The sequence below is a fragment of the Sceloporus undulatus genome, chromosome 2 (assembly GCF_019175285.1).
Source record: "Sceloporus undulatus isolate JIND9_A2432 ecotype Alabama chromosome 2, SceUnd_v1.1, whole genome shotgun sequence".
In the NCBI taxonomy this organism is placed as follows: Eukaryota; Metazoa; Chordata; class Lepidosauria; order Squamata; family Phrynosomatidae; genus Sceloporus; species Sceloporus undulatus.
Genome location: NC_056523.1, coordinates 15,753,685 through 15,765,775, shown reverse-complemented (window position 1 = coordinate 15,765,775; position 12,091 = coordinate 15,753,685). Strand labels below are relative to the sequence as shown.

The 12,091-nt window shown below is 41.5% G+C and overlaps 1 protein-coding gene across 2 annotated transcripts; it reads left to right on the top strand.

The window, feature by feature from the left end:
- Positions 1 to 644: 644 nt before the first annotated feature.
- Positions 645 to 10,105, top strand: LOC121921075 (butyrophilin subfamily 1 member A1-like). Of its 2 annotated transcripts, none has more exons than XM_042448566.1 (5): positions 645 to 740; positions 2,129 to 2,265; positions 4,518 to 4,607; positions 6,685 to 6,768; positions 8,616 to 10,105. In XM_042448566.1, exons 2-5 carry the CDS (start codon positions 2,184 to 2,186, stop codon positions 9,137 to 9,139), a joined length of 780 nt encoding a protein of 259 aa, XP_042304500.1. In that variant the 5' UTR covers positions 645 to 740; positions 2,129 to 2,183; the 3' UTR covers positions 9,140 to 10,105. The 2 variants fall into 2 exon arrangements, with proteins under 2 accessions (XP_042304500.1, XP_042304499.1); XM_042448565.1 differs by having other exon boundaries at positions 653 to 740; positions 1,900 to 2,265.
- The last annotated feature ends 1,986 nt before the right edge of the window (positions 10,106 to 12,091 follow it).

Below are 12,091 nucleotides of genomic sequence, written 5' to 3'. Positions count from 1 at the left end.
ACTGACCCCCTCTACTCTCTCTTCCATCCAGCCTTAAGGGTGAGTACAAAGACTATATCTACTGGAATTTTGTGAGTTCTTTGACATTGTTTTGCTTTGCTTCATCCTTTAGATCCTTTGCTATATGCCCCCCCCCCCAGTTTTACCCTTGACCTATCCAAGGGTAAAATCCATACTTTCCACCCCCAAACCTGCCCTCGAGGTTGACTTATACTTGAATATACAGTATCTTGGCCATTTAAGACATTGATGTATTGATGTCCCTCTTTGACCAACAGATAATAATTTTAGTGGTGTGCATACTCATTTCTTCCCCATTCACTCATAGCAACTGGAATATCCTCACCTGTCATGGCCTGCCCTGTGACAAGAGGGATTCTGAGTCTGATGCAAAGACAGACTTGGGGTGTCGGGGGTTCAGGGGAGCTCTGGGCTGGGGAATTCCCAGGACCCCGAAGAGGAAGAGACAACTTACCATACCAGTCCCAGGACCTGTTGTAAAGATGATACACCCGGGATTCCTGAGATGCCTGTCTCCGCTGGAGGCCAAAAGGCTTAAAAGGAGCCAGCTGCTTCACTTCCGTGTGGTCGGCAACCTGTTTTGGATAGTCGTGCTGCTGTTGTGTTTCTTGCTGACAAATAAGGTTGGACTCAGGATACTAGAACCCTGGAAGGAAATTTGGACTACAGTTTTGCATCTCCCCTCTGGCTTAATACTATCGGATTAGTCTTCCAAGTCTGTAAGTTTTGCCTGCTCCCTGCTGGCATTTTGCTTTAATAATATAATGATAATTTTATTTCTACCTGCCTCTCTCCTGGCTAGAGGCAGGTTACAACATAATTAAAAAACAATCCTTATAATAAATAAAAATATTAAGCTGCATCTCTACACCTATTTATATCACAATACATGGGTAATAATTAAATATAAAATTCAGGTTTTGACCTCCTACTCCCTGTTCACTGCCAGCTAAAGTACCGGTAAAGGACACACTGCCTCTGTCATTTCAGTTTATTAAACAATATATCAGCCACTGAAGCCAGTATGGTGTAGTGGATTGATCACAACCCTGGAGATCAGGGTTCACTTGTGAGCCCCAAACTCTCAGCCCTGGAAACCTCATGTAGGGTCACCTTAGGCTTGCAGACACTTTTGGAAACAACTTGAAACAACAACATATAAGCAATTACATTTCCTGGTCAGAATAGGATTAATTCTAGATATTTTAATGTCTATAAAATACAGCTGAAATATATGACAAAATCACTGCACATTTTAACAAGTTAATGCCAGTATCTGAATATAGTATCCCCCCCTTCTTCGGTGTCTATTCTTCTGAGGCATTCAGCATAAAGGACCTATTTCAGATGTCCTCAGAGAAAACAGACACAACTAATTGTTGCTGCAGTTTTCATTTAACTGGCTTCAAATTTTACAGTGGTTTAATGGCATTTTAACTTTTGTATGCTGTTAATTTTCAACTATGTTGTAACTGTTGTAAGCCTTCTTTAGTTCCAAACTCGGGAAAAGATGGGCTATTCATAACAATAATTATGATTATAATTATAATAATAGAGTTTAGGTGGTTTCTGCGTGTACAAGTATGAAACTGTTTCATGAAAAAATATTTTAAAAGGGAGGTGTAGTGGACCCTTGGTATCCTCTGGGGTTTGATTGCAGGATCCCTTGTGGATACCAACATCTTTGAATGCTCAAGTCCCATTGTATACAATGGCACAGTAAAATTGTGTCCCTTATATAAAATGGCAAAAAATGTGTGTGTGTGTGTGTGTGTATTCAAGCTGCAGATAGTTGAATTTATAACTATGGAGGGCTGGCTGTATCATTGTTCTTCTAGGAGTTTAATGTCCTTGTGGTTTGGTTCTGCTTCTGTTTAGCAGATCTGTGGCATGTCATTGTGTTCCCTGTTCCAGTGATCCAAGCACAAACCTAAGAGAGGAAGGACGCATTGCTAAACATGTGGGTGACTTCAGACGACACAGTAACTGAGAAAGGCTCATGAGTTGTCCCTTTCACTATTCTTTACGTAATACTAGTCTGTGGGCTGAGTTAAATTTCCCTTCCAAAGACTGAGAGTCTTACTTTCAAGAATCCTCTCCCCTGCAGAGGCTGCTGCTTTCTAGATTTGTTTGAAAACCATCCTCAAGAAAGATCTTGGGAAATGGAGGACGAAGAAGGATATATGTCGATAGAACCTGGAAGAAGGGACTTGTATATTGTGCCCGTTCCACCAAAGACAGAAGGTATGGTTAGACTTTGAGTTGCTGTTAGCTTTCGGTGGCTGTTATGAGGAGCAATTTAGAGAGTTGGTTATGTTTAGTTTAGAGAAGCTGAAGAGGTGTCATGATAGCCATGTTTTAATATCGGAAGGGATGGCATGTAGAAGATGGAGCAAGCTTGTTTTTTCCTGCTCCAGAGACCAGAGCATTGATTTCCAAACTTTGGTCTTCCAGATGTTTTGGACTTCAGGTTTCAAAATTCTTGACAGTTGGCCAAGCTGGCTAGGGCTTCTGAGAGCTGAAGTCCAAAACCAAAGTTTGGGAATCAACAGATTCAAATTAAAAGAAAAGAGATTCCACCTAAACATTGAGAAGAATGTCTTCACTATCAGAGCTGTGCAACCGTGGAATAGACTACCTTAAAGGATGGTGGGATTTCCTTCTTTTTGATGGTCTTTCAGCAGAGGTTGGATGCGTATCTTTCAGGAGTACCTTTGTTCTGTATTCCAGCCTGCCAGGGGGGTTGCACTAGATGAACCTTGTGGCCCCTTCAAACTAAGACTTTATGATTCTATAAATCCCAGCCAATATTGTTCCCTGAGTTCTCAGTCGTAATCAAAAAATATACTTTGTCCATGCTTTACTATAATCATACCATTCACCCACCAGCCTGGTACTCTGTTGCCCCTGCCAAAGGGGCAAAGCCAGTTGGCTACAAGAGAGAGGGGCTTTTGAGTTGTGGCACTGTCTGTGCAGTAGCGTCACTAGGGTTGGTGTCACCCCGTGCAGTAACGCATGGTGCCACCCCTCTCCCGTTGACTTCCTCCCATAACCCACACCTATACAGAATCCTTAGTAATGTTTTTGGTACCAATTTACTCATAATTCATAATTATCATATATCATTGAATGTAATGGTCATAGCTGTGATATAAGCAACTAGCAAAATTAAAATTAGACCTTTACATTACAATATCAAACACATAGAAGAAATGTATTTACATATGCACTCGTGCCTCCACATTTGTGGCTTTGACATTTGTGGATTTGATTATTCTCTCTAGAAATACCTAGCTCCTCCAGTGCAACTCTATGACCAACGTTAACCAAATGTCGCACTGAAGTACCTAGAGATTCCTAGAGAGAACACTTTCCGCTAGGCATTTGTAGTTCCTCCAGCACAATTCTATGGTGAATGCCTAGCAGATATTGACCACAGAGTTGTACTGGAGGACATAGAGCTTCCTAGAGAGGTGTTCTCTCAGGTAAAACATGGTGTTTTTGTTATTTGTGGATTTTCCGCACTCACTGGGGTCTTGTGCCCCTAAACCCACCAAATGTAGAGGGATGAGCGTACATAGATCCATGTGGTTAAAGTGAACATTTGGGGAAATGTGATGTTTTAAAAGATTTTTTTTAATTATAAATTTAATTTTAATTAAAAATTAAAAAATTTAATTTTTCAAAAACTGGGGCCTTTCCTTTTTTTCTTCCCATTGAGTCTCACCCCACTCACATCATCTCTTCAGCATTTTAAAGGGACATAGGTGAACACTACAGCCCATTTCTGCCCAAAGTCAGATGCTTGGGGAGCAGTGTGTCACCCCCTCTTTGGGTGTCACCTGGTGCGGTCGTCACCCCCTGCTCCTCCATAGTCAGACCACTGCCTCTGTACAGAAGGCATTTTCCAAAGTGGATACAATGGTATATTCTGAAAAATGTCATGGCCTGCTGGTTATCAGGAGCACTCTATGCTGCAATGTTTTGTTGTAGACCCCGCTTGCTTGACTCAAAACAGCATTCAGTCTGATGTTCACTGGAATGGCCCTTAGAAATGTTGAATCCAGAAGCTGATCTGATATATATTTAAAGCAACATTGTCATGCTGAACCCTGCAATGAGGAAGTTAGTACAATTATCCAACAATATATGGAACCTGATTTTGAAATGTCTCAAGCCTTCCATTATGTGCAATATAGGGAACTTGTTTTGGAAATGTGTCATGCCTACCTTTATGTCACAAACATTTGTGGTTTTGGTCTTCTTATAGTAGCACTGTTTTTTCCACTAGGAATGGTTGCTGGCTGTACTTAACATTGTTCAAATTTGCTAGCAAATGGGTGATGGTTTGTGGATGTAATGGCTGCTCTTGGATCCTGCATAGGGAGAAAGGGTGAATATAAATCAAATCAACAAGTGTAGTCTGCACTAGTCTGAAACAATCACTCTCATCTCAATTTAAAATTATATTTACAATATAAATTTACTTTGTACAGGTTCCTCTTCAAAATGCTGGAAAGCTACAATGGCTGTGTTCTTGATAGGAAGCGTTGCTCTGAATGTGGCTCTAATTGCCACCCTACTAGGTAGGTTTCTATTGTATTCTTATATGTTGTCAGGTTGCAACATCCTTTCCCAACATCATATCATGCAACTTTCTCAACTGTGCAGGAAAATCCTCACTAATCCTCTGTCATCGCACTTTTCAGCTTCTTTTAAAATGTCACAGTTTCCTCCTTCTGCTGCAGCAGTTTGCTTTTGCTTGAGCCTACTGGAAAGGGCAAGATTCTGCCCACCCTCCTCTTTTCAAATTACAGCAATTGAAGTAAGGTGATGACAAAGGGGGAAAGTGGGAGAGAACATCAAATATTTTAATATCAGCTGAAAGAGTGATAAAGGATAACATGGAACTATGAAAGAAGAAAAATAAAAGAAAAAGTATAATAATAAATTAAGAACCATGAATGCAACAGTACAATGGTTAATGTGTAAAGATAATGAAAACTAGTACAATGACCAATGCAGACAAATAGAAGACAACAACAAAAAGGGAAGAACAAGAGACCTCTTCCACAAGATTCAGGAAATCAAAGCAAAGTTCAGCCAAGGACCAGGACACTCTATGACAATAAAAATAACATAATTCAAGACCAGCAAGGACTGAAAAGAAATTGGATGCAATACGAAGAACAATTAAATCAAAGAGATGACAACATGAAGGACACATGGAACGAAGAACCATATGAAGATGAACCCTAAATTCTAAAAAGCAATGTAGAAGCTGCAATAAAAGAAATAGCAAAAAAGCTCTCCAGGAACAGATGATATCCCAATTGAACTGCTGCAATTGACAGAGTCAACTCTAGTGCTAACCAACATATTTCAACAGATATGGAAAATAAAACAGTAAAAGAATTATCATACTTGGGATCAAATATTGATAAGAACAGAGGCTGCAGCCAGGAAATCAGAAGATTTAAGAATTGGGAGGGCAGCTATGAAAAAATCCGAAAATGCAAAGATATACAACTCAGCACAAAAGTTAGACTCATACAAACCATTGTTTTCACTATTACCATGTATGGATGTGAGAGCTGGACAGTTAAGAAACAAAATAGGAAGAAAATTAATTCATTTGAGATGTGGTGCTGGAGAAGAGAGCTGAGGATACTTGAACAATCCTAAGGCAAACCTATCATGAGGTTTTCTTGGTAACAATTGTTCAGAAGAGGTTAGCCATTGCCATCCTCTGAGGCTGAGAGCATGTGACATTCCCAAAAGCACCCAGTAGGTTTAATAGCTGACAAGGATTGAACCCTGGTCTCCAGATTTATAGCCCAACACTCAAACCACTATGCCACAAATATCTCACAAAGCTACAAATCCCAGAATTCCAGAACATTGAGTCACGGCTGTTAAAGTGGTGTCAAACTGCATTAATTCGACAGTGAAGATGCATCTTAGCTGTCTGGTTCATTTTTACAATAGGCTTTTGCTATTTCTTGATTAGCATTATTTATTATGTTTGCCAGGTTTTGTGCTGTATTCACTGTGAACACTTCCAGTGGGGCAGTTTTGGGAATACTATCAATAATAATGTAGAAGGAAACAAAGTGTGGCATTATCCGTGGGAAAATGTAAAGCAATAGCCCTTTCTTCAGCAAAACGGAATCATCCCAAGTTTTCACAGTCTGCAAAGTAAGGAGTACATCTATTTAAAACACATTCATACACACACAGCAGAAGCAGGTTTATCTCTTAAATTCTCCCTCTCTTCTTTTTGCAGTCTCCTCTCCAGTTTGGCACAACAAGAAGGCTATGCCATCTGGGCATGTTAGGAGTTGTAGTCCAACACATTGGGAGAATGCTTCACTGGAGAAACATTCTCTAAAGTAGCACTACTCAAAGTGGTCAGCCCTGGACCAATGTCAGTCCCTGAACCATTGGCTGCTAAAGTCCCTGGCAAATTTACAGGAAAGAAAGAAACAACAGTACTCAATGGGCACAAATTTCATGTTGTTCCCTAGCACATTGGAAACTAATAATTGCCAGTTGCTCACATCCTATAGTATTGTTGTGTAAAGATCTCCAAGTTGCAACCTAGTACTTTTAACCCTATGTGCTTTAGTTTTTCCACATGCTAATCTGAATATTTTTGGAAAGTTTTCCAGGTGGGAAACGTAACGGATGGTTCCTGCCCAGCGACTCTATCTAACTCATGTGAATGGATCCCAGGCAATCCAACAGGTAATTTTAAACTCCTTCTGTTTGTAAGCTTCTTGAATTTAAGGACTGAATTCAGTCCTCTAAAAGCAACTTTTACAGATAAGTTTAATCAGACCTCAAAGTAGAGCAGAGCAACATTGTAAAAATGGAACGGCAGAGCAACCTACACAAGTTATTTGCTCATGAGAGTGAGAAATATTGTTTACCTTGGGTCCAGGTCCAGGAATGCTGGTTTTCAAGACACTTGGGCCTGAAAACAAGACTTTCATCCCGCCAACATTTCACAAATAAAATCCAGGACATGTGTGACCAGCCAAGCAACATCTGAGTGAAGCCAAAATGGCAAACTTGTTAATGAGGGAGAACACATAAGCTAGGAGGGGACACAGCAGTTTGCTTTTGCCTGAGCTGAGAGGGAAGGGCAAGATTCTGCCAACTCTTTGCTGGCTGATTGCAAATTGCTTTTGCATTTTGAACTCAGTTTGTAGCAACTGAAGTAAGCTAATAACAGAGGGGGGGGGTGTAAGAGGACGAGGAGAGAGAAACTGGGACTCTTTAAAAGCAATTGAAAAATTGGGACAACAAGAGGATTAATTGGGATTGTCCCTGCCAGATCTGGACAGTTAGAGCTTAGATCCATTGTAAGAAATCTATAGTCATACATGTGCTGTTGGACTACAACACCCCATCATCTTACACTTTTGGCAATGCTGGTTGGAGCTGATGAGAGTTGTAGTCCAAAAGAGGCAACACTACAGAAGGAACAAAAACAGTTGTGTCAGAAAAGAGAACCACTAATCTTTAAAAGGACAAAACAAAAGATTGGCGAGGATTACTCAGAAGGGTGATGGGTTGTCACTCCTATCTTGGGTCAGAAACTTTCACATCGAAGTCTACATTAGTGATGTGGTAGCACTGCCAGGCTCTGGGTGAGAGTATTGGCCTGGCAATTCAATCATCAGTTCAAGCCAAATTCACTAGATGACTGCATGTAAGCCATACTCTTTTAAAGTTACCAGTTGAAAAACTGGACAGGGCTAATGGCTGTGCAGAAGAGGGGATTTCAGCAGGCTGAGCTTGCATGACATGCAACACCAGCAGAAATTCCTTCTTCTATGCAACTATGAAAGTGCAGCAGCCCTGTCCTGTTTGTCCCCTCACAACACCATCTCAACTTGGCCTACTTTACATGGCTGTAGAGCAGCGATTTTCAAAGTGGATGTTACTGCTCCCCAAGAAGCTGGTCGAGCAGTGACTAATAAGCCTCTTGTCCACACTGGCCTTTGCCACAAGGCCAGCACGGGCGAGAGTCTTCTTGGTCACTGCTCAGCCAGTTGCTCAGTTGCTGGTCCCAGAGGAACCAGGGCAAAGGGAACAATAACCAAGCATCTCAGCTACACCAGCCTTTGTTGCAAGCCTGACATGGGCAAGAAGTGTCTTGGTTACTGCTCAGCCAGCTGCTTGGTTGTTGCCCCCAGGGTGACTGGAAGCAGTGACCGAACAGCCAGTCAAGCAGCAACTGAGAAACCTCTCACCTATGGAGGCCTTTGCTGTAAACCCAAGTAGCATCTCAGTTGCTGCCCAGACAGTTGCTCAGTTGCTGCTCTTGAGGTGACCAGGTGCAAAGGGAGCAGCGACCAAGATGGGTTACTTTGAACTTGCAGTCGAACAGTAGACCTAATATTAAGAAATAATATGAAGGTAATATGGTTGTTACCTAAGAGGAAATTGGTTGGTAGCCCAAAAAACATTTGGGGACCACTGTTGTAGAGAGAGGGTCAGGTAAGAAAGAGGAGAGTGATATATGACACTTTGAGCTCAATGGAGGACATGCAGGATATAAACAAAACCCTCTTTTTCTCCTGTAGCCCGCGTGACTTTGGATCCTGACACTGCCCATCGACGGCTTGTCATCTCTAAGGATCAGAAAAGTGTGAAATGGGGTGAGAAGGAGCAGAGTCTTCCCAACAATACACAGCGATTTGAACAACGTGTTTGGGTGCTAGGCCAAAACGGTTTTGTCTCAGGAAGACATTGCTGGCAGGTTGAAGTGAAGGGCAAGGGGGAATGGGCTGTAGGGGTCGCCAAAAAGTCTGTGGAAAGAAAAGGGTTACCAGAATTTAGCCCCAAGGCAGGCATCTGGGGCATGGGGGAATACTGGGGATTGGGCAATTATGTGGCTTTCACCTCCCCAACACATACCCCACTTCACTTTGACAAGAGACCACGGTGGATTCGTGTCTTTTTGGACTATGCCGATGGGAAGGTGGAATTTTTCAACATTGAAACCAAGGTTTCAATTTACACTTTCTCTGGAGTGGCTTTTTCTGGGGAAACGGTTTATCCCTGGTTCCGGGTGTGGGAGGGAACTGAACTTGTACTACATCCCTGAGACATGAGAATTGGCTCCAAAGTAGTCCTGTGTCTAGAGTGGAATATTGTGAGTATTCATGCAGTATCTCTCCACATACAAGTGGGGTGGACAACTGTGTATCTCTTCATAGTTTTGGCGATCAACTCCCATCAACTCTAGTCAGCCTTGTCAGTGGCGGGGGATTATAGAGGATACAGTCCAAAAGCATTCAGAAGGCTATACTTGCCTCAACAGTATAGAAAAGCATCAGCACAACTTTTATAATAATAGAGGCCAAGAATGAGAGGGGCAATAACAATGTATAGTCTTTATTCTTTATCTGTGGATTCAACTATCCACGGCTTGAAAATATTCAAAAATATATAAATTCCCAAACCCAAACCTTGATGGTGTTATTTTATCTAAGGGACACCATTTTACTATGCCTTTGTATATAACAGGGCTTGAGCTACCACAGATTTTGGTATCTACTGGGGTCCTGGAACCAAACCCCAATGGATACCAAGGGCCCACTGTATTTCCTTCTTAATTATTACAAGGTGGCTTTGGCCATGATGATATTCTGACTCCAGAAATTAACTCAGCCAAGTAGTCTTGTTTCTAGTCCTACAATGTCTTTTCCCACAAGTCAGGAGTGGGCGGTTAGGAATGTGAACTACTGGAACAGGGAAATATCATATCCTATGAATGCTTTGTTCTACCCCAAAGCATTTTTTAAAATAGTCTTGTGCTGTTCAGATTCAAATCTGATTTTAACTTTTTTGTAAGTCTGATGTTGGGAGAAAGGTGGATTATAAATAAATACACTTAATTACTTTTTTTTAATCATGAATACACATTGTCTCTTCTTGCAAATCATCTCAAGGTGGCATGTGAGGCATTTTTTTAAATGTTAGTTTCATATCCAGGCAGTTTTTAATCATGAATTTTAAACATCGATTTTATATTTAATTATTGTCCTATGTACTGTAATATAAATATTGTGTAGAGATGCAGCTTAATGTGTATTTTATGCAATGATTTGTGTTTTTAACTATGTTGTAACCTGCCTTGAGCCGTGAGAGGCCAGAAAGAAATAAAATTATTCTATTATTATTACCATCATTCCTACTAGTACTAGTACTACTACTACTACACTGGAGGAAATGCAAACTGGCCAAAAGACAGGACAGAAATGTAACAAATAAAGACTACTTAGGATATGTCATGGCATAGTGGTTTGAACATTGGACTACAACTCTGGAGACCAGGGTTTGATTTCTGCTCAGCAGTGAAACCCACTGGTAGATATTGAGCAAATCACACACTCTCACCCCCAAGGGAAGGCAATGGCAAACCCCCTCTGAACAAATCTTGCCCAGAAAACCCCATGATAGGGTCCCCGTAAGTCAGAAACAACTTGAAGGCACACAACATACACAGAGAAGTTATGTCTCTATGGACCAAATGAACTGGTTTCTCCCCACCCTTGCATTGCTCTGTCTTCACAACACAGGGCCAAAGGGCCAGTTCGACTGGGGACTGTCTTCCTGATGAAATGGCAGTATCATAGCGAATACAGGCTATCAATGCATTAAAGCAAATTTTAAAAACTCACCATTTGCTCCAGATCTTCCACAAAAGTCGAGAGCAATGTCAGGCAGCTGTTTACGCAGACTCTAAAATCACAACAAGGCATCCAGCCATCTTACTGATGCTGAGTACCTTCTTTTCCACCTCAGAGGGAGTGACTGTGCCAGCAGTGGCAGGCAGCATAACTGGATGCACATGTAAACAGCCAAACAGTGTCAATACTGTGTACCCAGGTAGCAGAAGAAATTCAGGACAGCGTTTGTGCCAGAATACCATGGGAGCAGCCTGGAGTATTCTGGCCAGTGTAAACCCACCCCTAGTTAGCTTTGTACCTAAATGGGGATTTAAACCTGGGATCCTTTTGAACTACACAAATATAGAGCTACGATTCAATTTTAATGGCTTAACATTGTTAACATTGTTATCATTGTTAACAGAATTAACATTCTGTGGAATCCTGGAATTTGTAATTTAGCAAAGCACTAGAATTCTCTGACTAAGAGTTCAAAATACCCCTCCCTACACTACAAACCTCATGATTGCATAGGATGTTGCCATGATAGTTCAAGTGGAATCGTATCACTATAACTGTGTTAGTATGAAAGGGACCTGGGGTCTCCTCCGCTCAAGAATTAGATTATGGCTAAAATATAGCTGAGCCAAAGAGAGTTCTGGTGATTTAAGAAGATGCCCCCTCTGGGGGTCTCACCCCAGTCATAACACACTGTTTGAGCAAATAGTGTAATTGTTCACGAACACTTCTCTGTCCTCCCCTCTACCTCAACACAGAATCTGCCTTTTTGCTTTCTCCTCTTCCTTCCAATCATCGTCCCTCTCCCAGTGTGACCAATGTGGGGGGGGGGGGGACTCCTACTAGTCTGAATAGTAGGACTTTGGGGGGGGGGTTAAGCTTAAAATATCATAGAGGATTTGAGAATAGTGTCCTTTAAACAAACGTATTTTCTGCTGCTCATCTCTTAAGCTTCCGAAGTTGTAAACAATAGTATTATCTAGTAGGTAAATCAACATAGAATCATAGAGTTGGAAGAGACTACAAGGGCCACCCAGTCCAACCCCCTGCAGGAAATCACAATTAAAGCATCCCTGAAAGGTGGCCATCCAACCTCTGCTTAAAGACCTCCAAAAAAGGAGACTTCACTACACTCCGAGGGAGTTTGTTCCACTGTCAAACAGCCCTTTCTGTCAGGAAGTTCTTCCTAATGTTGAGGTGGAATCTCTTTTCCTATAGCTTGCATCCATTTCCTGGAGCTTGTATCCATTGCTCCGGGTTCTAGTCTCTGGAGCTTCAGAAAACAAGCTTGCTCCCTCCTCAATATGACATCCCTTCAAATATTTAAACAAGGCTATCATATCACCTCTTAACCTTATCTTCTCCAT